Source organism: Neovison vison, chromosome 11 (genome assembly GCF_020171115.1).
Source record: "Neovison vison isolate M4711 chromosome 11, ASM_NN_V1, whole genome shotgun sequence".
In the NCBI taxonomy this organism is placed as follows: Eukaryota; Metazoa; Chordata; class Mammalia; order Carnivora; family Mustelidae; genus Neogale; species Neogale vison.
In genome coordinates this window covers 161,582,728-161,608,421 of record NC_058101.1, presented here as the reverse complement: position 1 = coordinate 161,608,421, position 25,694 = coordinate 161,582,728, and the positions used below count along the sequence as shown (strand labels likewise).

At 42.6% G+C, this 25,694-nt stretch overlaps 1 protein-coding gene across 1 annotated transcript in view; it reads left to right on the top strand.

The window, feature by feature from the left end:
* The window catches only part of DOCK5 (dedicator of cytokinesis 5), a 206,866-nt gene that overhangs the window by 88,447 nt on the left and 92,725 nt on the right, over nucleotides 1-25,694 (top strand). The window contains exons 6-13 of the mRNA XM_044225113.1: nucleotides 3,948-4,096; nucleotides 6,709-6,844; nucleotides 8,219-8,376; nucleotides 9,555-9,636; nucleotides 11,928-12,057; nucleotides 14,943-15,015; nucleotides 18,547-18,689; nucleotides 21,846-21,971. Of these exons, the coding sequence (XP_044081048.1) occupies nucleotides 3,948-4,096; nucleotides 6,709-6,844; nucleotides 8,219-8,376; nucleotides 9,555-9,636; nucleotides 11,928-12,057; nucleotides 14,943-15,015; nucleotides 18,547-18,689; nucleotides 21,846-21,971 (997 nt within the window). The remainder of the gene's footprint in view (nucleotides 1-3,947; nucleotides 4,097-6,708; nucleotides 6,845-8,218; nucleotides 8,377-9,554; nucleotides 9,637-11,927; nucleotides 12,058-14,942; nucleotides 15,016-18,546; nucleotides 18,690-21,845; nucleotides 21,972-25,694) is intronic.

Sequence of the window (25,694 nt, the reverse complement as noted above, 5' to 3'; positions counted from 1 at the left end):
GGGAATGGGTCCCTGACACAGTCCCTTTGTTTCACTGCTGGGTGTATCTCAGGAGGAGTGAATTGCCCAAAGTCGTTTAGCCAGTTAATGATAGAGATAAGAGACCAAGTCCCATACTTGCTGTCAAGCCCTTTGCCTCTACATCAAAATCTGCAGGCAAGAGGAAGGGTTGGCAGACAGAGGAGATGGGGAGGACCAGAGGAATGTGTTTTGACTGTCTTCTGCATTCTTTGGGAAAGTGAGGGATAGAATCCAGGTTTTCTGACACGAGGGAGGTGGTGCCGTTGTCCCAGTGGTCTCTAGAATTTCTGAAATACACAGTGGAGGCCCCTTTATCCCTCTTTGCCATTGCTGGAGGTAAAGAAGCTTTTTTTTTTTTTTCCCTTCCTTATGAGTTTGTTATTATCTTTAGAAATCCTTAGAGAAAGAGCATGCCATTCAGAATAGAAATGTAAAAAGTGAGACCTTTGAGATCTCCAAGTGGAAAGAGGGAGAAATTCTAAGCAAGTGCAGAAATGCCGTTACTCTCTGGTGGGAGAACATTTAGATTTCTCTGGTACATGCTGCTGTAACTGAAACTGAAACGAGAGTGTGTTTTACATTGGAACTGTCAAAATTTGTTTTCGAGTCCCTGGATTGTGCTGACTTTTGCAGAGACAGTCAAAGAGATTATTAAATAAATTCCCTGCCCTCTTAATTATGTGACAGTGGCTGCTAGTACAAAAAAGTTTGGGATTAATGGTAACAGAGAAGGTTCTCTGCAACAGGCAGGCTTGGGCAGTGTAGGATTCAGGAAGGAAGACAGGAAGGGGGGCGTGTTGGGAGAACAGATGGAGACACTCAGGTCCTTGGCTCAGGGTCTCGTGAGGAGTGCACGATTTTCTCCTCACCTGTCCTCATGTGCTTCCCCGGAAACCCATAAAGTATCTGGCTCCAGCTGTGCACAGAACATCCTACTTAGAACAGTTTTGGAAATGTGGCGATGAAATCCATTTCCTTTAAGTAGTGGGGAAATTGCCTCCTTTGGTGTGTTCCAGCTTGTCCATTCAGAATTCATTTGGGGCAGTGACTCCGAAGAATGGCTGTCTTCATCCTTCTTTGCTGGGGGATCTTGGCGAACAAGACTGATATGAACAGGCAGTAATTAAATTGCCTTGGATAGTGTCTAATATAATTGAGACCAAGAACTTGTGGACATGTGCCGCAAACAAAGCCCTGTCTCTCAGAGGATCCCCTGAGTCTGAGGTCCCCCTTTTCTTTCTATAATATAAAGCCTAATATCTTCATTGAAATTAGAAAACACTTGGAAAAAAAAAAAAAACCACCTAAGTGAGAGCAGACAAATTAGTTGCAAGAAAGAGAAAAAGGATTCTCTTTATGACTAGCAAATTTTATGGACTTAATTTCTCACTCCCTCTTTTAGTTCGAAAGAAAATGGAATGGCAATATTTTATACAGAATTCCAAGGGAAAAAACCAAACAGGGTTTACCTTTGCTTGTTAAAAATGGAACTTTTCAAGTCGTGTTTTTATGCTTTTGAAAGACTGGCTGATGAGAAAGAGTCAATTCAGAAAAGGCTAAACACTTAGAATATAGGTATTTACAAAATTTTAAGCAGGTTTCACGGTCTGTATTTTTCAGATCAGTAGTGTTAATGGCGCATGTAAGGGAGTTCTTCGACCCTCTCCTTTGTGTTCTCACAGAACATTGACCTTCTTTTAGAGCTTTGATCACACTGGGCTAATCTTTGCTCTTTCTCCCCCATCCCCACTTCTGGGCTGAGGGATCTTGGCTCCAGTTTACTCTTTGTTCAGGAGTATCTTGGGTATTTTCAGTATCTTGATTGTATTTGATAACTTGCACAGGAATCTGCCCCAGGGATTGTTGTAGAAGATCACAGAAGGACTTGCTCTCCAGCCATTCACAGTTTCTTTGGGTGTGTACGTGTGTGTTGGGGGGTAAGGTTGCATTATTTTTATAGCAGGTAATAGTATTTCCTATAATCTTAAAGCATATAGTTATATAAAAATATCATGACTTTTCACCTGTAAATTAAAAAGTAGTGATTTTGTAGTATTTAAGGGGTGAGTGGAATTGTGTAGATTTTTATTTAAAAAAAAAACATGTTTCAGTATGTTTCAAATACTGAATCAGAGGTCCAAACTGAGGCAGCTTTGTTGTGTAATTTTCAATTACATTTATGCAAATATTTCAGTTTTTATCCCTAAACTTACACACACACACACACACACACACACAAACCCAACCCAAAAAGCCAGAAAAAGACCACTTATTTTTTTTTTAAAGTAACTCACCATCTCATTTCCAAAAAGATGTCAGTATAAGGCATAGCTTTCATTAATGATTCCTTGTAGAACTAATAAATGGTGCAGACAAATTTTTAAAAAAAGCATGTTTTAGAAGTGGTACACAAACCAGATTTTCTTGAAGACTTTATCTCAAGGGTCTTCCTTTCCGTGTACACCGGATCATATTACCCACATATATTTCATTTTATTTTATTTTTTTTTATTTATTTATTTTTAGATTTTATTTATTTATTTGACAGACAGAGATCACAAGTAGGCAGAGAGGCAGGCAGAGAAAGAGAGGAAGGGAAACAGGGAAACAGGCTCCCTGCTGAGCAGAGAGCCCGATGCGGGGCTCCATCCCAGGACCCTGAGATCATGACCTGAGCCGAAGGCAGAGGCTTAACCCACTGAGCCGCCCAGGCGCCCCATACCCACATATATTTTAAAAATTATCTTGTGTTTATAAAAGGATTAGATAAATATTGTTAAACAATATTGTATATGTTAGTGATATGATCTATCATATATATAACTGTATATTAATCATTTAGAGAAAACCAAGGTCATAATAGCTTGGACATCAGATATTTGACTCTTAAAATGATACAAGTCCATATACCGAGCTGGTCACAAGTTGGTTTGGTCCAGGTATGGAAGTTCTTAAGGAAGCCCAGAATAATGATTTAATCATTGTAGGTCTAACGATTTCCAGGATGGTCTAACAGTTTTATGAGGCCTTTAAAACAGTATTCTCCATTTCATTTTCCACTATCCTTTATCTCTGAAATTATAGTTATTTCTCCATCCATAATTCACGCATGTGTGCATTTTATAGAGCATCTACTCTACGCCAGGTCCTAGGGTTACAAAAATGAATGAGCTCCTCGTCCTGTCCTGTAGGAGCTTAGGTCTCAGACGAGAGTCAGACAGGCCATGGTGGTCTGGGTTCTGATTGCTGGGATGGGAGTAAATTCTAGGAGCAGTGGGAGGGATAGCAAGCCCACAGTTAAGGTTTTGAGCAAGAGACTTCTCAGTTGAGAACAAAGAAGTAAGGGTTAGCAAGCAGTTGGTGGAGGTTGTAGTCTGTGAGGAGACATGGCATGGGGGTGAGTTTGGGGGAAGAGGAGAAAAGCAGTTCCAGGGAGAGGAAGTACATTTTGAGAGGGTCTGGAGCACTCAGGAGCAGGGGACATAACTTTTGCATGGAGGGAACACAGATTTTTGAGGGAGAGATTGGTGTAAAATGCAGCGGGGAATGTAGGCAGAACCCAAGATGGGAAGGGTTTCACAATGTGATTTACTGTGTCTGGAGGACAGAGGAAATCCCTGGAGGGTTTAGAACAGAGGAGGGACATGGTTGAACTTAGGTTATGTGGACGATCCCATCCAATTTACAATGGCTTATCTGATTCTAAACTTGGAATAGGAGACAGAGTGGGAATGGCCTAGAGCAAGGCCATCCCTATTTCAAAAAAAAAAAGAAAAAAAATCCCTTTGAAGTGCACAGCTTACTCTATGGCAAAATTAATTGCTTAAGTAACACCTTATAAAGTCAGGGTCAAGTCAAACGCCTCCACCTTCCTCCATCATACCTTTATTTTTTGTTCTTTCCTCCACCTCATTTTCCCATCCTAGAACAACAAGGTCACACTCTTCCGCCAGCTGCAGCAGATGACATACAGCCTGATCGAGTGGCGGTCCCAGATCCTGTCTGGAACCCTCCCCAAGGACGAACTGGCAGAGCTCAAGAAAAAGGTCACAGCCAAAATCGATCACGGGAACAGGTAAACCGCGGGTGGTTTCACCAAGAACTTGGAAAGAGATGGGCACATTCATGCTAAGGACATGCCTCGCCCTCAGCTTTTGATCTTGGAATTGTAAAAGAATCATGCGTACTGTTTTCTTTTTGCATTGGGTAACATTTCCTTCTGTTGGAAAAATATGGCAGCGCCTCACATAGGCCAGACCTTGTGTGGGATCTCTGCGTCAAGGAGATGACAGATGATCAGGAAGATGGGAATTTGCTGCCAAACAAGACTGAAAGGGACAGTGCATCTGAAGTCGCATTTTCCTTTTTTTTTTTTTTTTTAAAGATTTTATTTATTTATTTGTCAGAGAGAGAGAGAGCCAGAGCGAGCACAGGCAGAGTGGCAGACAGAGTCAGAGGGAGAGGCAGGCTCCCTGCCGAGCAAGGAGCCCGATGTGGGACTCGATCCCAGGACGCTGGCATTTTCCGAGGCCTGAATCAATCTCGGTTTTTATTCTGAGAGTTGAATTTTAAATCAGCATCAGACACATTCTCTGTCTGTCTCTCCCATGTTCCCTAACTGGGACCATGGTGTGTAGTGTATGAAAACCAAATTTACAAGAAGAGTAAAACACATTTTTAGCCTGTTGATTATGCCTCCAGTCACCTCTAAGGAGTTAATCACTTCGCTAATCTGATTAGCTCAAGTACATACATAGGTTCTAGACGTTACTGCCCTTTAGAAAGTGAGAAATCAGTCAGTTCATCAGTTAATGGCCTGGGATGCTTCTCTCCTGACTCGTTGCTTTGAAAAGACTGGGTTGGTTCCTCAGTTTTGTTGATGATCTGTTTGACATCTCGTTTGGTTTTCTAAATTTACTCAAGTTGTGCATAGGTGATTTTTTTCCCCTTGCCCCTTTGCCTCAGGACCCTTGGATATACTTCTGACACCTGTTAAAGTAAGGCCCATTATCCTACTCAATTAAATGTTACAGACGCTGACAGCTGTATTCAGAAGAAAGCTGGGGTGACTACAGCATACGAGATTCAGATTCAATCGTTATATGAAATCTCCTGTGTACCCTTCACGTGCATTTCTTGATTATAATCCATTTTGTGATTAAAGAGCACAGACCAAGTGAGCTTAGGAGATTTATTTCTAAGTAACAGAGATTGTAAGTGGGGAATTTGAAATTTGAACCCTAAACTTAAAATTCTATGTGTAATGCTCCCTTCTTAGGGTTAAGAATGGACTGTTCCCTCCCTTGTCACTTGTTCATTCATAGGACTGTATCCGCAGGGGTTATATTTCTAGCTGGGTGCTGAGGCATTTCTTCAGAAACAGCGATGGTGGGCTCAGTCCGGTCCCTCCTGGTGTCTATGCTGTCTTGTATTTTTGGGTCTTATCACAGTGTGACATGGGCCTAGAGGACTCTGATCTTCAGCAGAGGATGTTAATGTCCCATAAATAGCCAGACACGCCTGCCATCCCACTCCAGCTTGTAAAAGCTGCTTCGTCTGTGTGTCGGTGCTTAGTCTCTGAGCCGCCAGCAAGTCCACAACTCCTGTGTCTGGGTGGCCTGTGGGTCTGGCTGCTGTGGAAAGGAACCTGCCAGATTAAATCAGTTGATGGAGATACTATAAAACAGGGAGGGGAGACTCAGTCATTAGACATTTTTGCTTTCTTCCCAAAGACTTGGCACATTTCACTATTATCCCTCAGCTTTCTTGCCGTTTGGACATCCCTGTTCCCAAATTGCTGGTTCCTGGAATGAACGCTGGGCATTCAGATAGCAGTATCCGCTTTCTACCATGTCCCCAAGTCTTGGAATGAAGCACATTTTTTTTTCAACTTCTTGGTGCACATTGGGCATAAGAGCCTGAGTAGGGATTGTGCCCTGCATAGACCATATGGCTCTTTTCTTGTGTAACACTCAGAGCTACAACTGCACACAGCCAGGCGTGTTCTGGTGCCAGTTGCTGTGGTAAGACCTGCCGTGTATGGAGAGTGAACTAGATACTAGATGCTGTGTTACTTGCTTTACATATTATCTCATTAAATTCTCACAACAACCCTGAATGGTAGGGAGTATTTACAGATGAGGAAGTCAGGGCTTTGCAAAATCAAATAAATCACCCTGAGTCCTCTTGCTAGCATGTATTCAAGCCAAGATGGAAATCCTGATCTAAGCGACAGCAGAGCTCATGCTGATCGCCTTTAAGACAGTCTTGAGTTAAGGGCTGTCCTCCAACGTTGAACTTAAAGGAAATCAGGCAAAGCCCCCAGATATTTGGTCTATCATGGTTCTTATGTCAAGCAATAGAAAATTGGGAAGAAGTGTTGGTCAGAGGAATCTGGTCAGAAGCAGTGATGGTTTTGCCTTTCCTGTGGAGATTCTGTAGAATAAATATATTTTGCATATCATATGAATTTGGTTAACACTACCATAAGTTTTCATAACTTATTGACCACAAGTTTTGGGGAAAGGAGGCAGACATCAAAAAGAGAGGAGCCAAGGAACTTTCTTAACTTGACTGGTCTAGCCCCCAACTTTCTAACCATGGATCATCTGGGTTCTTTCTTGGGGAATCGTCAGGAAAGAGTCTGTTCTTAATGAGGAGACTCACTGGTCACTGTTTTCTTTCTAGAATGCTTGGGTTAGATCTGGTGGTGAGAGATGACAATGGGAACATCCTGGACCCAGATGAAACCAGCACCATTGCCCTCTTCAAGGCCCATGAAATGGCCTCAAAAAGGATTGAGGAAAAGATCCAAGAAGAAAAGGTACTTCCTCCAGTGTGCAGATTTGGGTCACTGACATTCCATTTTTACTTTGGTTTTTAATGAGAGAAAGGGAGTCATTGACCACAAGAGGCAGAAATGTTTAGAAAGTCATTTGGTGCCTCATTGAAAAGCAAAACAACAAAAAAATGAGGCAACAGTATACCTTCTGATACGGAAAGATTACAAAGACCTGCATTAATAGAAAGAACAAGATTCAGAACAGTGTACAAAGCACTAGTCTTTGTGTCTCAAAAAGGCATATACAGACCTCTGTGTTTGCATATGCATAGACTAACTCCAAAAAGATAGACAAGAAATTGACAATTAATCCTTGCCTCTAGGAAGGAGAACTGGGTGGGAGGGAGCCTTTGTTCTGTGTAACCTGCTGTATTTGATATACACAATACAGTTTCCAAACTCAATAAAATAATATTTAAATATAAAGCATTTGAAAGGTTTTGAAAGCAACAATTAGACATTAAATAAAAATGAGGAGAATACAGAGAAAGAGAACAAGAAAAATGCCCCAGAGTATGATGGCACAGACCAAGCTATATTGATATTTTGGTAAATATTCTTCCAGTCTTTCTGTTCTAATGACTAAAGGCTTCTGTTTATTTAGTTTGTAGTTTTGTTTTTTTAGCACAATTGTGATAATATTTAATTGTGTTTCTGGATCTAATGTCTAACCACACTTGAGAATGAAGCCTTTCTAGTGGAATGTCTTTTGTGCAATGAGAAGTGTTCCCAAAAAAGAGAGATAATGGATCATGATTTTTATGCCTCTGAGGTTCATTCAGAAGCCTTGTGGGAGATGAGAAGTTCTTGAAGCTACTAAGCCATGAGTTGTCATCTTGAGATAGCACTTACTGAATTCGCTGGGCTCGAGGGCCTGAACAGGACAGTTTGGGTTCTGTGGGTTTTGTTTTTGTTTTTGTTTTTAAGATTTATTTGTTTATTTGAGAGAGAGAGAGAGAGAGAGAGAGAGAGAGAGGGGAGACATGTATAGGGTGGGGGAGGGGCAGAGGGAGAGGGAGAGACTCTCAAGCAGACTCCCTGTCGAGCACTGAGGCTGATGTGAGGCTCGATCTCTCGACCCCGAGATCTTGACCTAAGCTGAAATCATAGGAGTCAGACCTTCAAATGACTGAGCCATCCAGGCACCCCATGAGTAGGACAGTCTTGATATCCAAATCATAATGATTGTATTTTGCTCACTTAATCATCTGGCCACGTACACACACTTTCTTCTCAGTCAGTGCTTCTCCCCTCAACTGGCGATTATATTTGTCCCCATTTGATGGCCCATGTCTTTGCCATTATTCCCTGTTTGCTGCAACCATGAGGCTTTTCTGTCTTTTCCTGTGTGTTAAGTCAGTTCTTCAGAACCTGGACTTGCGGGCCCAGTCTGTCTTCAGTGCCGTCCACACCTATGGCCTCTACGTGAACTTCAAGAACTTTGTCTGCAACATTGGGGAAGACGCTGAGTTGTTCATGGCCCTCTATGATCCAGACCAGTCCACCTTCATCAGGTAGTGGGGTCCCAGGCCATCCACTGTTGACCTTGCAGAAACACCCAGCCTTTACCTGCCACCTACCTGAGGAGCCCTTTGCTCGTTTGAGAGCGGGAGATAGAAAAGGGATAGGATCGTTAAGTGGTAGAAAATAAAATCCTTCAGGCTACTAAGCCTTTCTTTGTGGCTGTGGGAACACTACAGTGACAGATTGTGTGCTCCCTGGGTCTTAGAATCCTATAAAGCTATCAGAACAAGGAGATCAGGACAAAGTGTTTAAAAGACCATGGGGGATGGGGTAAGGGAGGAATGCGTCAGCAGAGCGCAGAGGATTTTAGGGCAGTGAAACTGTTTCGTGCGATTCTGTAATGGTGGTTGTGTGTCATCCTACATTAGTGCAGATCAGTAGGATGCAAGCACCAAGAGTGGACCCTGAGGTGAACTGTGGACTCGGGGCCAGGGGGTGGGATCGGGGGAGGTGTTGAGGTATCCGTGTGGGTTCTTCACTGTAGCGAATATACCACCGTGCTGGGGGGTGCTGATAGTGGGCGAGGCTGTGTGGGGGGCCAGGAGGCAGGGGGCTCTGGGAACTCTCTCCCCTCCACTCAGCTTTGTTGTCAACCTAAAACTGCTCTAAAAAATAAAGTCTGTTAAAAAAACAAATTTTTTTTTTAAACTGTAGTGAATGGTAGTAGGTTTCATTCAACCCTATGGTCACGCTGTCACTTAGCTGAGCAACTAAGAAAACGGATCGGTTTTTGAGCAGATGGTTAAAAGTAGTTACTGACAAATTATTTCTATAATCGAAATTTTATCTGGATGTGGTGGACTGGATTCCAGGGCATGGATTTGGAATGATTATTCTAAAGTTATATTCCTGGTTCGGCAAAGCTGAAGATCTTAACGCAAAGATCCGGAGGTGGAAGAAAGATGCCAGGCGGAACCGGGCAGGAGCTGCTGCGTGTGTGCCTGTCCCAAATCCACGCTGGGCGTGTGTCACGGAGCCTGGCTATGGCACGCTCACTTCTCCAAAGCCGGGGGACCAGGGAGGGGCCCACTTGGGTGTTACGTTGACACTTGCCTGATAAATTCAGCGGGGCTCTTTGGGGTCTTCCTTGGACCCTGTGAAGTCTGTGCCGCAGATAGCTGCAGTGCCAGTTAGCCCTTAAGGATAATTTTTTTTTTTCCTTCACCAGTGAGAATTACCTAATTCGTTGGGGCAGTAACGGGATGCCCAAGGAAATAGAGAAGCTTAATAACCTCCAAGCGGTTTTTACTGTAAGTCATACCTTACATCTAATCATTTCTTTGTGCTTATGATATTAGCAGATGTTCATGGTGAGTATATGGCAAAACCTCCGAAATGAAAAGCTGAAAAGGAGAATCATCGTGACCCCCCTAGCAGGAATAACCGCTCATTTATTGAGCAAATATTTATCGGGCGCCCACTAGATGCCAGCCACTGACCTAGGCTCTTGAGACACAGTAGTGAACATATCAGAAAAAACATCCCTGGTCAAGGAGCTTTTCTCCAAAACAGGGAGACAGTAAGAAACAATGATCCAATAAACGAGTATGTTATATAGAATGTTAGAAGTCATAAGTACTTGGGGGGATGGTGGGAGTTTCTGGGCTGGGGAAGGGAGTTTCTGACTTTCGTGAGAAGGGGCCATTTGATCAAGAGCTGAAGTTGACAAGAGAGTGAGCAATGCTGATAAAGAGAAGAGCATTCCAGACCCAGGAGACAGCTCAGGCAAAGCTGGGGATCTTGACTTTTTTGTCTCCTCATATTTTAATGGACTTTACCTTGTATTCCTCCTCTTCTCCAAGGAAGGAGGGGTGCTGCTCGCTCTACATGGGCCAGGAGGAAGGAAATTTATTGGGCTATAGCCTGGGCATGATGACTCTCTTTCTCTGGGACTGGAATTTTCTTGGGGTTCTCTCCCTTTTTTAGGACATCAGAGCTTGAAGTGCCTTAGAGTGCTGCCACCTGCTCTCTATGAGGCCTGCAGGAGACGCTCTCTTCCTTCTCTGCCTTCTTCCCTTAAGCCCACGCACATATTTTATCTCCTTATTCTCTTGCCACTCATATGCAAGGAAAATAGAGTCTTAGAGAAAACGCCTAAAAACATGATACAGAGTAGTGGACCCAGTATAGGCTTATCACATCTCTCCTTCATTCATTTCTCCTTCTTATCCATTCCCTCTGTTAACATCCCGTTTCTGGGACAAGTCGGGTGTGATTACTACTCGTGCATTGACCCACCTGTCTCTCTACCATCTGGTAAACAAAGAGAAAGAGCTGGAACTCTTCTTAAAACCTCCCTTCCTCAGTTCACAGACATGTGGATTTTTCCCTAAAAGACATTTATCAGTCAATGTGTACCTTGAAAAAAACAATAAAAAAGGAATTATTGACTTTCTGGTCCATCTTCTGCCTGAAAGCATTTTAGAAAAGCTGCATTTCATCCCCTTTCCCCTCCAAAACCTCCCCCCGCTGATCGGGATCTTCTTGGGGTGCAGATTTCATGTCCATCCGTTTCAGTTAAATAAAATGTGACTACTTCCTTGATCACTCAACATTCTACAAAAACTTCTTTTACAGATGATTGTACCTTGATGAACAGTAACCGTGTGTCACAATTTATGTAACTAGTCACCCTGAGTCTTTATCTTTCTGTTATTAAGAGAAGCCTCACAAAACCTAGAGCAGAAATTCAGGGTCGTTGTTATTGTTGTTCTGTATTCCTATCTTGGAGACCTGTGTTCCCTAAATTATAGAGGATGGATATGGAATGACTATTGAGAAAGTAATTCTTGATTCAGTAAGGAGGCCTTGGACAGCTGTTTCATGAAAGGAATTTGAGATGCAATTAAATTATTCCTCACGTTAAAGAGAATGAGATATGTGAGCTCATTCATGGGTTTACTCACCCATCCTTAAGAATACAAACAAGTGTAGAATATGAACCGCAAAAAAACAGAGACATCTCATCTACACATCTTTTGTTAATCCTCATACACCCAGAAGCTCTCAGTGAATACCTCTCGTAAAACAGATGAATAATTACAGAAACCAGCACATGTAAATTTCTCTGTTATAGTTGTCTCACAGGATTATTTGGAAGATGAAGTGAAATATCACCAACCTGTGTAGACCCCCAGTAAAGATCAGCATCTTGCAAGTTTTGATTCCCTTTGACACTGGCATGCTTCAGGGGCTCCGCCATATCCTGGCGGAATATAAAGCAGCAATGACAGGTGTCCCGACTTTTAAGTACCCTGCTTAAACTGATAAGTTAGAGACTTTAGATTGAAAATGATCAGATTTCTCGATTTGAAGTAGGAACTGGGAAATCAAACAAATTCCTTCCTTTTTTGAATACAGTCATTTTCCACTGATGCCATGGTCATTCTTGGATGGGAACGGGGGAGGGAGGGAGTGGTTCTGCTATTTCAGCACGAGAAAGAACTCTCTGAATGGTGTTCTGTTGTCGAGTGGGAAGAGAAACAAAGGTGACAGGGTGATGCAGCTCGATCTCCTTTTTGCGTGCTCTCTGTCCCTGTAGGACCTCAGTAGCACAGACCTCATCCGGCCCCGCATCAGCCTCGTGTGCCAGATTGTCCGGGTGGGCCACATGGAGCTGAAGGAGGGCAAAAAGCACACATGTGGGCTCCGAAGACCTTTTGGAGTAGCAGGTACAGAAAGACCCAGAGACAACTGTAAACGCCGCAGCCACTGTAAAGGACAGCATGGCAGGGCCTCCAGCGATTGAACTTATGACCCAGGAATCCCACTTCTGGGTGTCCGCCCAGAAGAACTGGAAGCAGAAGGCCTCAGGATACTTGTACATCTGGGTTTAGAGCAGCCTTATTCACACTAGCCAAGAAGTAAAAGCAACCCAAGTGTCCGTGGGTGGATAAATAGATAAGGAAAATGTGGTCCGTCCAGACAGTGACCTATCATTCAGACTGAGAAGGAAAAGGAAATTCCACAACATGACTGAACCTTGGGGCTGCTGTGCAAAGTGAAATAGGCCAGTCACAAAAAGATAAACATGGCATGGTCCCACTCCCACCTGTGTGAGGTGCCCAGAGTGGTCAGATTCATTATGAGCAACGGGAGGTAGAGTGGTGCTTGCTGGGGGTTGTGCGGAGGGGGAAAGGGGAGGGTTAGTGTTTAAGGGGGATAGAGTTTCATTTTGGGAAGATGGAAGAGTTCTGGAGAGGGAGGGCGCTGATGGCCGCACAAATGGTGAATGTGCCTAATGCTGCTGAACTGTACATTTAAGAATGGCTAAAATAGCAGATTTTACCCCACCACACACACAATTGACTATAGGAGGGAGGGAAAAGCCAGAGACGGTGCAAGATGAATTTGGTTGTCAATGTGAGTATTGGACACACAGCGTTTACTGCCTGGGGCTTCCAGTTATCTTTTCTGGGGGGTTCCGAGTCCTCACCTAGACCCCGCCTCCTTTGTTTCTCCCTCGGTGGCACCCCACACAGTGCCTTGTGCACGGTAGGATCTCAGTAAACCCTTGTTGGGACTTGTTCTCCCCACCCGTGGGCTGATTTCAGTCCAGTAAAACTCTTCCTGGAAAGTGGTTTGCCTGCCTGGACGATTCACTCTTCAAAGGCAACATTGGATTTGTAGCCCCTCTCAAAGAGGGTCCTTGGCTTACATCAAGCCCCACAACCTCCCAAGAGGCCGTGCATTTTCTTCTGTAGTTTGTTCGATTAAGGAAATACATTCCTGGTTGTACATTGATGTTTCAGTCACTGAGAAGTTTTGAAAGCGGTCGATGAAAGGCCGTAATTCTCCTGGAACAAATGGCCAGAGAATGTTGGCAGGACTGACCTTGTGGGTTGTGTGGGTAACAAGGCTTCCTCTCCATGAGGCCGTGTGCATGGTCATTCCCTGACCAACCTTGCCCTCTCACTGGCTGCTCAAGGCCTGCCAGTCTCTGAGGAGGCACGGCATTCCTCCTGACAGAGCATTAAAATGAAATCTCAGAAAAGGGAAGGGACTTAGCCATTTATATGACAACCCACAAAGCTAAGAATTTAGGGCATGTTTAAAGTCACTGTCATTCAAAATGGGCTGAAGAGATTTGAACATCAGGATTGCAGCTTTTGGTTGCTTTTCTGTTTAAGGGGGGGTGGGGTGGAGTGGTGTGTGTGTGTGTACTCAGAGAACTGTCATTTACTCTGAGGCTCGATGCAAAGCATCGATCAGCAGAGATCTGGAGTAACTGCATGATGGCATCGACAGATGAGCCGCCCCTTGGAAGGGGGGTGGTGCCAGACAGATTTTTCAGGTTTTTGGTTGTTGGTTATTTTTTTTTTTTGGTACAGTGTTTGCAGGGGTCTTGTCTGACAGCAAGCTTTTGCATCCTTTCACCAACATTATTATTTCCCCAGCCTTACCCACTGTGGTTTGGGTTCTTTTGAGAAGGCATTTCCTTCTTGTCCTTTAGTTTTTCATCTGAGAAATGTCTCCTATCTCCAAACAGGTTATCTGGGTAGTGCATGGTGAGTGTGTGTTTTATGGCCCGATTGTAATTCATTAACCCAGGGCTAGCCTCTTGGCTGTGGGCCCTGCCTGGTCTGAACAGCTGTAGGGTGGCCCACTTATTAGTTTCTGGGCAGCGGGGCATTGTTGGCGTAAGTGATTTGGTCCCATAATTGCTGATGGGTTCATACCCCAGCGTCACTGCTTAAAAGTTCTGGTCTGGGGCAACCTTTCCTGTGCTCGGTGTCCTCATTTCTCTCTCTCTCTCTTTTTTTCCTTACGATTTTATTTTATTTGAGAGAGAGAAAGACCATGAGCAGGGTGAAGGGCAGAGGGAGAAGCAGACTCCCCGCCGAGCAGGGAGCCCAATGCGGGACTCGATCCCAGACCCTGGGATCATGACCTGAGCTTAACCGACTGAGCCACCCAGGCACCGGTGTTTCCTGGCCTTGTAAAGTAGGGCAAATAATAGTGTCAGTATAAGTAAGATAACAGATGCTGTAGGCACAGGATGTGCTGTATTTGTTGCTCTTCTTGTGTGTAGAGAAGCAAATCACTGTGCGATCTTCTGTTCTGTGGTGCTGGTGCCCTGCCCTGCCTTCCCTAGTGAATGTGGAAGCCAGGTGCGACCACGTCAAGTCCAAGAGTTGGTTGACCCCTTCGAGTCTTGAGTTTCTCTCTCAAGTCCTCATTCTGTTGGCACTCCTGATATAAAATATGTGTGCTCTGTGTCTTTGAATGCAGGCTTGCTAAAAAACAAAACAAAACAAAACCAATCTGGTTTCCGATTTCTCAAGAATTTAGCATTTGGTTGTGTAGAATTTTAAGAAGTGGGTAGTCTGCGGGATTGATCTGAGAAAAATCCAAACCCTGAGCTCTGTGTTTGAGCTCCTGATGAATTGTTCTGCAGGCTGGGCACCGGGAGTCATCACTGGCAAAGACCTAAGTGTCCCCATGTGGTATCTCACTTCCCAAGTGTCCTGTGTTTGCAGATACTATAGTTTTCCATAGTAACTTACTGAAGCCTGACACAGTTAAGTTCTTTAATTAAGTTTTATCTTTTTCCTAGTGATGGATATCACTGATATCATACATGGGAAGGTGGATGATGAAGAAAAGCAGCATTTTATTCCCTTTCAGCAGTAAGTACTTTGGCATTGATCCCGGACCTGGATGAATTCTTTGAATGATCTGTTAACACAGAACCAGGTGCTAGGAACCATTTGCTCAGTTCCAGATGGAAAGCCTTGTAACTGGAAGATTGTGAGATAGAAGCCAACAGAAGACTTTATTCAGGGTCCTTTATAGTGAGATCACATGTAGGAGAGTAAGCCCAACTTTTCTGGTTCGATAGAAAGGACCGATGGAATAGAAGGGGCAAATCTGTATCTGCACCAGAAACCAGAAAATGGTGGCTCGTAGGTGTCACAAAGGCCAGAGTATATTTGCACTCTGTTGTCAGAAACAGGTATTACCGAGGACAGAGCATCCTGTAGGACAGCTCAGGGTTCCCTGGAGATCTTGTTAGAGTGCAAAATGTGGTCTGGTGGGTCAGGAGGCTGCCACTAACAAGCTTCCAGCTGGAGAGCACACTCGGGTAGAAGATGTTAAGGAGGTTGGAGAGTGAGGGGCTGACTAGTAATGCCTTGGTGCCTCTTGGGGAAGGACACCAAAGGTTTGCTTGAAGAGTTCGCTAAGGTCTCTGGGCTGAGCTTCAGGAGCTGGAACCCTGTGTAGGCGCCTGTGGGTCATGGGCCAGCAGGTGTGAACCCACAGTCCTCTGAAGAAGTGTATGTGTGAACATCAAGGCTCTAGCAGTTGCGGTCGCCTTATCCTGGACGTGGGTGGTGGCGGCCTCGAGGAGATGGCAGACCATGCTGGAATGGAGCCCTAATGGAGCGGTCCTATCAGTGAGGAAGGTGACTGTCTCAGCCGGCCTGCAGCTGCCACAGTAGATCAGTAGAACCGCTGAGGACTCTGGAAACCAGCCCAAGGATACTGAAATTAACATACGATTTTTAAAAAATCATAGCACAAATCAGTGGAGAAACAGGAACTATGCAGAAATGAACTGTTTGACACAATTAGCACCCATTTACGAAACCCAGGTTAGAACCTGTCTCACATCGTGTGCCACGGGAAATTTCAGACCATTAAATGTGTAAGTATAAGAACTAAAATCTTAAAATACTATAGGAAAATCTGAGTTTTATATAATAGTGGTGAGTGGGAGGCCTTGCTGAGTCAGACTCAAAGATCTGACTGAAAAAGAAAAATTGGCAGGTAAACCACACGAAAATTTTAAATAACTTAGGTACAGAATAAAATTTAGTAAAATGTTTGCAATGTGTATTAAAAGAGAATGAATATTGTTACTATATAATTAGTAGAACTTCATAAGGATATGAACATAAAATAATGTATGTGTATATATATACACACAAACGTGCACACATACACAGAAAGAAATGGCCCATAAATTCATTGAGAATCAGTGCAATTTGGTTTAAACAAGGAGTTTTGGTATTTGGTTTGACTGAATTTTAAAAATATAATATCCAGAGTATGGCTAGGTAGAAGGAACTATACAGTAGTTATAGGAATATAAACTATTACAGTGCTTTAAAAGCCTCAAAATTTGGATATTTCAGAGAATATACTCCATAATGAACAGTGCTTCTTTCTGTTGATGTGGCAAAAGGTGATTTTGCCTTTTTTTTTAAAATTTAACAAAATTTTGCCAATTTTGTTTACTCTGTATTTCTATTTTTTCTACAAAAACTATGCATGATATATAATTTTATTTAAAGTATAAATATCTTCTCATTCAGTTTAAAGCCCAGCAGCTTTAAACCAGTTTCTAAATGTAATAGTACAGACAGCTCTTGCTAAGTAGCAGTTCCTTCCTTCACCCAGAGGCTGCTATAAATAATTTTTTAAAAGGGCTTATGTAATACCCTACTACCTATGTATTAACCCTCTAAGAATGTGGTGAGGTAAATATTTTATGCTGCTTAGTGCTAGTATGAATTAATGAGGTGACTTTCAAGTTCATGGATGCTGATCCCAATATAAATATATATATATATATATATATATATATACATTCAAATATATTAAATAGATATGTTAAGTGTAACAAATATAATTTACTAACTATAATCTTACATTAATACATTAAGTTAAATGTATCAATATATTAAATATGACTATCTTAAACATTAATGAATAAATATAAAATAATATATTGAATAAATATGAGTATATAGATATATTAAAATGTATATATTATACTTACGATAAATACAGACATAAAGAACCTTCACGTCCATGAGTGTTCCTGTTACATATACATGTATAATGTTAACTGTGTATCACTGTTACACGTTACCTATCATTACCTAGATATTATAGGTTACCTAGATCATTACCTAGATATGCATATGAGATGTGTATGTACGTGATAGGAGCAGCACGCATGGATGTGGACGTTATTCTATATGCTTGTTTCACTTCTGAGGGGGGTTTCTTCCTTTGGTTGTGTGCCTGCCTGCCTCATCTCTGAACCAGCTCCCATCCCGAAGCTGTGTTGAAACAGCCCTGAGGTCGCCTTCACTGTGTGATAATGCACTCTGAGTTTCTGAGGAACCCAGCCCTAATTTGATTACCCGTCACTGCAGCCAACAGGCACCTGCAGCCAACAGGCACCGTAAAGCATTCGTGATGCAGATCACAGTCTCTGGCTTTTAACTCCCAAGATTTATGGCAGATGCTTTCATAACTTACCTCATCAATAAGCTTTACAGCGTATTCTATGAGGAGAGCCTCCTGGATAGATTCTGCTAGTCCGTCTAAGGGAGCGTCCTTTGAAGGCAGCCACTCAGTCCGCAGCCACCTCGCTCTTCAGTGAGACACCGCAGTAGGTTTCCTCGCTGCTGTCCTGGCACAGATCAGACGCCTGCAGAGGAGGTTGGCCTCTGTCGTGGTGGGCGAGAGAACAAGACCACAGCAGAGAGGGAGCCCGCTGACCCACAGCAGGCTGATCTGTGCTTCCTGAGCGCTTGCGCTGTCAGGAGGGGCTGTGTTTGGGTCTTGGATCTCAGCCCGGTCGATCATGAGAGTGAAGCCGGTTTGCCGGTGGCTGTGCCATCTCACTCTCACTGTGAGGGTCTGAGAGCACCCTCCGAAAGCTGTTGCGTGCGTGAGTGCTGGTGCCAGATGGAGGCCTCTGCAGGTGGGTGATCTCGGCCCATTTTACAGATGAGAAAACTGAGGCCCCAGAGCTTATGTCAGGTAGAACCAGGACCGGAGGCCAGGTCACCTCTCCCATCCCCACTGCTGCTACAGTTCCATGACTTCAGCCTCCCCCACCTCACAAAGAGCATCAGGCCTTGCCTCTGATTTTAACATTTGCCATCAGTTTTATTTGTTCTTGGGAGGTTGTTTTTTTCCTTTTTCCATTGGGTGCCTACCTTGGACACCAAATTCATCTTGGAAATGACCAAGACAGGTCCCCAATGGAAAAATAAAGGAAAGGGAGAGTCCTCTAGTGAGGTATGTGTAGTGTTTAGATTTCCAAATTACTTCCATAGGACCCATCCTATCTGAAGCTATGCTATAGAAACTTCCTCTTTTTTTTTTTTTTTTAAACCTCTCATTTCTAACTTTCCCAGAATTGCAATGGAAACGTACATCCGGCAGAGACAGCTAATCATGTCACCCCTGATAACATCCCATGTGATTGGGGAGAATGAGCCACTCACTTCAGTCTTGAATAAGGTGATAGCAGCAAAGGAAGTGAATCACAAAGGACAAGGTACACACCCCTGCGCCCTAAGCTGGGAGGGGACTTGTGGGGGCAGCACTGGAGCTGTGTCCTTGGACTGCAGAAGCTTTTCTCTACCTTTCTCTGATGCAGAGCAGACCCTGCTGGGGACGGCTCCCTGCAGCTTCCTGCTGAATGCATTTAACACTGAAGAGCTTAGAGGCTGCACTCAGCACGGGTTTGGATCACAGCTCTGTTTTGTAAATTCTGTGGAACAAATTTTTATCCCAGGAGCCCTTTCTCAGTTTTGTCTCCCCTACAATCCCAATGCTGATTCTAGCTAGGTAAATGCACAAGGAGGGTCAAGTTTGGGGATAATTATGTACCACCCTCGGAATGCTTGTCCCATTACATTACCTAATATTAAGAGTAAAGAGACCAAATGAATGGATATTCATTTTTTTTAAAGATTTGATTTATTTATTTGCGAGAGAGTGCACACAAAAGTTGGGGTAGGGAGAAGCAGACTCCCCACAGAGCCGGGAGCCCAGTGGCTGGATCATGACCCGAGCCACCCAGGCACCCCTGAACAGATAATAATATGAAATAATGGGCTAGCTATCAAAACACTTTGAGTTGTTTTTAGTGTTTCCATATATCGTCCTGTTGACACAGTTTTAACTAAGAAATTCTACTCATTGAAACTGCATTTTAAATTCGAATAGTATTTTTAAAAAACCAGTTAAAATTTTATAATTCAAATACCACGATGGTGATGATTTGGGGACAATTTTGAAGATGGGTCACTTTTTGTTTTTTTACCATCCTGGAACTATCTTCTACTGAAGCAGAAGCAATCAGGAAACACATTATTATCAGCACATTTCATTTTCCATGTGTTCACAGTTGATCTGGGGAGAAAAGACATGTGAGGAAGCATTAAAGAATCCGAAAATAAGGGCTCCTGGGTGGCTCAGTGGATTAAAGCCTCTGCCTTTGGCTCAGGTCATGATCCCAGGGTCTTGGGATGGAGCCCTCCATCGGACTCTCTGCTCAGCGGGGACCCTGCTTCCCTCCCTCTCTCTGCCTGTCCCTCTGCCTACTTACGATCTCTCTCTCTGTCAAATAAATAAAATCTTAAAAAAAAAAAAAAAAAAGAATCTGGGGGCACCTGGGTGGCTCATTGGCTCAGGCCTCTGCTCTCAGCTTGGTTGGGGTCTCAGGGTCCTGGGATCGAGCCCCGCATCGGGCTCTCTAGTTGGTGGGGAGCCTGCTTCTCCTTCTCCCTCTGCCTGCCTCTCTGCCAACTTGTGATCTCTCTCTCTCTCTGTAAAATAAATAAAATCTTTAAAAATAAAAAAGAATCTGGAAATAAATAATGAAATACATATCTGTTATTTTAGAACCCCTAACCTAGGATATGATTTATTAGAGTGGAAAATCCTTATACTAAGTAAATTGCTGTGCATGAGTAATTCCTGTCAGAAAAGTGAAAAAAAGTATTTGCTCTCTTGCTGCTTAACAAAGCAAGTGCTTTTCAAATGTTTTTATGCTCATAACAAATATTGTTTCTGTGGCTGGCTGCATGATATTGCATTGCTTGGATCCCCCTAGGGAAGCATTTAAGTGTTTTCTATTTTGTCCCCATTATAAATTTAAATAACTCTGCTGTGACTACTTTTATATGTGAAGCTTTTTCCATATTTAGGGTTATCTCCCCAAGAAAATTCCCAGAAGTAGGACAGCTGGGGCAAATGATGGGAACAGGCTCCAACTCAAAGATACCCATATTACCAGATTGCTTTCCATCAACTTCTGCCAGTGGTGCTAATTACCATGGTGCCTGCTTGGTGACCTGATAGTTAAAAATCTATTTGTTGGGCGCCTGCATGGCTCTGTTGATTAAGTGCTCAGCTCTTGATTTTGGCTCAGGTCATGATCTCAGGGTCATGAGATCCTGCCATGTGTCAGGCTCTGTGCTGAGCATGGAGCGTGCTTAGGATTTTCTCCCCTTCCCCTGCTATTCATGTGCTCTCTCTCTCTCAAAAAAAAAAAAAAAAAACTAAAAAAAAAAAATTTACCTATTTGAAATGTGAAAAGTAGACTTCCGTAGTTCTCTTGCAGTTAGAAAAAAACCTACTTGATGGGGAATTACCTAGACTTCCTATGCATTCCTATGTGAGTTTTTCTAAAGTTTTCCTTCTCAGTTTTCATGAAGATAACAATGTTTTATATAGAACATGTATTTTTCAATTTTTGATTTGTTAAATATTTGCCAGCTTCATGCATTTCTTTGTGAATTGTCTATACAGGTTCTATTTATTTGTTGTTTTTCTTGTAATTTCATAATAGGTATTTCACCCATTTATAGCGTGCCTTTCACTTCTTTATAAATATCAAAACTTTCCATTTGTGTGTAGATAATTCTTTTTTCTTTGAGATTAATTTATTTACTTTAGAAAGAGTACACATGTGCACATGGACACAAGTGTGGGGAGCGGCAGAGGGAGAGAATCCTCACGCAGACTCCCCAGTGAGTGTAGAGCCCCATATGGGATTCAGTCCCTTGACCCTGAGATCATGACCTGAGCCGAAATCAAGAGTCAGACGCTTAACCAACTGAGCCACCCAGGTGCCCCTAGATAATTCTTTCTGTATGTGATTTCTTCATTTGTCTATACTTAGAAAAAAGGTTCATTTTATTTTTTTATTTTATTAGGAATTTATTTTAATGAAAAAGTGAGGTGAGAAATTAGTTGATTCTCTTTTTAAGTAGCAAGAAAATTATTCCAGCACATTTGTGATGTTGTTTCTTTTTTCAGGATTTGTTATGCATCTTTACTATATATTAAATTGCTATATATTATAGTACTTAATCTAATTGTTTCCATTGATTTATATATATCTTTTCTACCACTAGTAAAATACTTCATTATAGCTCTACAATATTTTGGTCTCTGATAGGGGCTATCTTTATTTGTGTTTCTTTTCCCCCAAGTAAACATGTGTTCATTCATACCTCTGTCAAATTCTCAAGGAAGTCTTGTTGTGATTTTGATAGGAATGTCATGAAAATGATAAGCTAACTGGGGGAGCATTTACATTTTTATAATAAAATATCTGTATATTTTATTTTTCAGTTTTCTATGGGTATTTTTGGTATCGATCATAAAAAGAGCTAAAAGTTCATTCTTTGTTTCTTTAAAGGACTTTGGGTATCTTTGAAGCTTTTGCCAGGTGACCTTACACAGGTTCAGAAGAATTTTTCGCACTTGGTGGATAGATCAACTGCCATTGCCCGAAAAATGGGATTTCCTGAAATAATACTTCCAGGTAAAAGCTTTTGCGTGGTTCACCTATTCACCTAGGAATATGACAAACCTGTAGTTTCTCCTTCCATGCAGCAGTTACTTCTATGGGACGGTTGAGTCAAGATAAGAACCTCTGTGGTCTTTAGTGACCTGCATCTGTGGTATCAAGACAGTGGGAAATTAGAGGAGCCCAGGGTGATGCTTTTATGTGGTAACTCAAAAGTTCCTCTTCGTGCTTTTCCTTTCTGCTCGGTTCAGGCTCCTCTGAAATTCTTCCCTACATTATCCATTAAGGATCGCTAATCATAGCACAGGTTTTAGGCCCCAAGAGTGATGTGCCTCATCACGTGTCCCTTTCTCGGGATGACATCACCAGCATCGGGGCTGCTGGCCGAGAAGTTCCATTGAGGGGTCTGCTCAGCTCAGTGTCTGTCAGACCCTTTGCTCTATTTGCTTAATCTCTGACTGTGCTCTTGGCTGTCCCCATACGTGTGGTCATAAGAATGTAAACATTCCGCGGTTTTCTTACTTTTATTTTGTCTTTTCTGTCACTATATGTTGGTGATCTGCACAGGTGTTCTCTTAAGTTTGCACACTTAACCCATTGATTTCTTAATCTTTATAGTAATAAAAGAAATCCTTTCAAGTGACTTTCTATAAGATATGTATGTGTATTACATGAAGCATATGTGTTATAAATATTAAAATATATATATTTTTGCAGATAAGTAAATAGAATATATAAGTAAGTAACCTTTGGCATGTTAGGAAAATTTTAGAAAACCATGTTGTTGTCTTCTGTATAAAACCTGTATTCCTCCTTCTGGAGAAGAAGGGGCAGTGATGATGTGTTGCCACACACATGCTCTGCACGTAGTTGGCCTTAAAAAGGATGAGTAGGAAAAAGCTGTCTGTAAAACAGTAGACCGTCTTTTTCTTTTCTTGTGAAAGAAGGTGGTTCTTTATCTGCTAATGTCATCCCTTGCAGACTCACTCAGCCCAGTGTGTCTTCATCTTCATTCTGTGAAAGTGTTTTGTTTTCTTATTTAAAAAGAAATAAGCACTGGCGATACCCCTATAACCGAAGGCAGTGTTATTACAACAGCAAGAGTGAAAATCTGAAACAAGAACACGGAGAAGTTTATTTTGGGGAACAAAGTGAATTTGTCTTTGAAATCTGGCTGGCAAGATTCTTTCTAATCTTTCTAGTCAATAGGCTTGGTTCCTGGACCACCAGGGCCGTCATAGGCTCAGGTAATCACCTAGGACAATGGCGCCCAAATGCTGGTCTTTGGATCAACATTATAATACAGGTTCCCATAGTGATCAAGAGACTTCAGTTTGTTTTTGATTTCAAAATTTCAAAATCAAAATTTTGATTTCAGTTTCAGACCAGGGCCCCCCTGATGATTCTGGTGATCAGGCAGTTTTGAGAAATAAGTCCAGACCAATGTTCTTTACCTTGTTGCTCCTCATCCCCATTTGAACAGGCTACAGAGATGCCCGAAGTCATTCCCTCAGCCCGACTTTCCCCTCTAGCCCAGGCGGTCCTGTTGTCTTTGTCATCTGCAGAACCAGAATCTCAGAAGCCATCACATAACGTGCTCTATCTCTTCTTCTGCATCTGCCAGTCACCCTCTGTTCTGACCAGAATGATGTCACTTGAGTTACCCGAGAGTGGATGTCACTAGGTTCAGTGGATATTTTTTAGCCTAAAGATTATCTCGGGTTCCCTCAGCAGCATGTGACACTGTTGACCACCCTCTTGGGGAAACAGTGTCCCTTCATCATCAGGGACCCACGTTCGTCTCTTTGTCTCCATTTCCCTTTGCCACCATGTCACCTACCCTGCCTTTAAATGTTGGGAGTTCCTCAGCATCTGGTCCTTATGTCCTCTGTCAGTTTGCTTGGGCTGCCCTATTAAAGTACCCACAGGGCTGGGCAGCTTCAACAATAGACATTTATCTTCTCATACTTCTGGAAGCCAGAAGTCTGAGATGTCATTGGGGTTGGTTCTTCTAAACGTCCTTCCTTGGCTTGGAGATGGCCTTCTTCTCACTGTGTCCTCACATGGTCTAATCTGTTGTTATAAGGACACCAGTTATATTGGATTAGCGCCCACCTTATGACCTCATTTTACCTTTATCATCTGTTTAAAGGGCCCATCTCCAAATACAGTCACATTTGGAGGTATTAGGGGTGAGGGTCCAGACATACGAATTTAGGGGGAACAGTTCAGTCCTCAGCAGGCCTCTTTCCCTTCTCATACCTATATCCTCTTCCTGTATGATCTCATACACTCATTTTGCCTCTGTGAACTAGTTGTCTCTAAATCCATTTCCTTAGCCCCAAGACTGCTCCTTTGAACTCCGGTACCGTAGATCCAACTACTGCCTGCCTCAGGACTTCAGTAGCTACTGTTCCTTTCTGACTGGATCTCTCTTCTCCTCTTACTGGTTAATTCTTACTCAGAATCCCCATCTGGAACTTGTGGTCTTTGCATCTAGACTAGCTCTTCTGTTGTATTTTATCTAAGAGAATGGCACCCTTGTCCATCCAGTTGCACCAACAAGAAGCCTGACGGTCAGCCTTGTACCTCCCTTTCCTTTACACCTTACATAAAGCTAGAGACTAAGTCTTGTCAGTTTTACCTTTGGAAGGCTTCGAGTCCATTCCCAACTCCCCTTCTCCATTGCAGTAGCTACATTACTGGTAGCTGCTGCCATCAGTTCCCTGGACGAAACATATGTTTAGACCACAATCCTGTCTACTGCCTCTGGACCTTTGCACATACTGCATTTGCACTTTTTTACTCTCCTGTCTCCAATATCAGTTCAGAGGGAAGATTCTCACAGCCTCCAGACACAGTTGGGACTTAGTGTTATGCCTTCACAGAGCCTGACCTTTTCCTTCATTGGTAATGATGCATTTTGTCTGTGATTTTCTGCTAATGGCTCTCTCCTCCACTAGACCATAGGCTGTGTGAGAGTGAACCTGGTGCATGGCTCACCATTGTTTCCCAAACACTGGCACAGTGCTTGGTACACAGCAGGTGCTTAGTGAGTTTTTTAAATGAGTAAATGAAATTATCTCATCTGATTATTCTGTAATTTATTCAGACTGCTGCCTTTTGTTGGAAATGGAGGATTTTCCAAGTTTTCACTTTAGTAAACAATACCACAGTAAATATCCTCATAGATAAATCTTTGCTTGCATTCTTAACACTGTGGGACAAATATTACCAGTGAAGTTGCTTTGTCCGATAAGGCTTTTAACACAAATTATCAGTTTCTCTATTGACAAAGTGTATGTCCATGAAGATTTTGAACTATGTTGTATGAATAATCCCCTTTTGCTTCACCTTAGCCAACTGCGGGCAAGACCTTAATTTTTTCCTAAGTAGATGAGTGATGAGAATGAAAAGTGCTCTAAATGTGCGCCCCTGTTTTCTTATTGTGCTGGAATTTTTTTTTTTTTTACATTGGGGGGCAGTTTAATACAGTACAGATTTTGGAGTCCTTTTTATAATACCGAGCCTTCCTGGCCAGGAACTTGGGATGCCTTTCATTCGTTCTGTTTCGTTCGTTTTGTTTAAGCGTCTTACTAACATTCATTTTTTTTTTCTTCCCTGTGGGGGCTATTCATTTGCTAATTAGTTATGAAAATTTTTTGCTAGACAACTAGGAATATGACAAGCAGAAATGATTCTGTTACTGGTAAAAACAATTAAGCTGATTTAAATAAA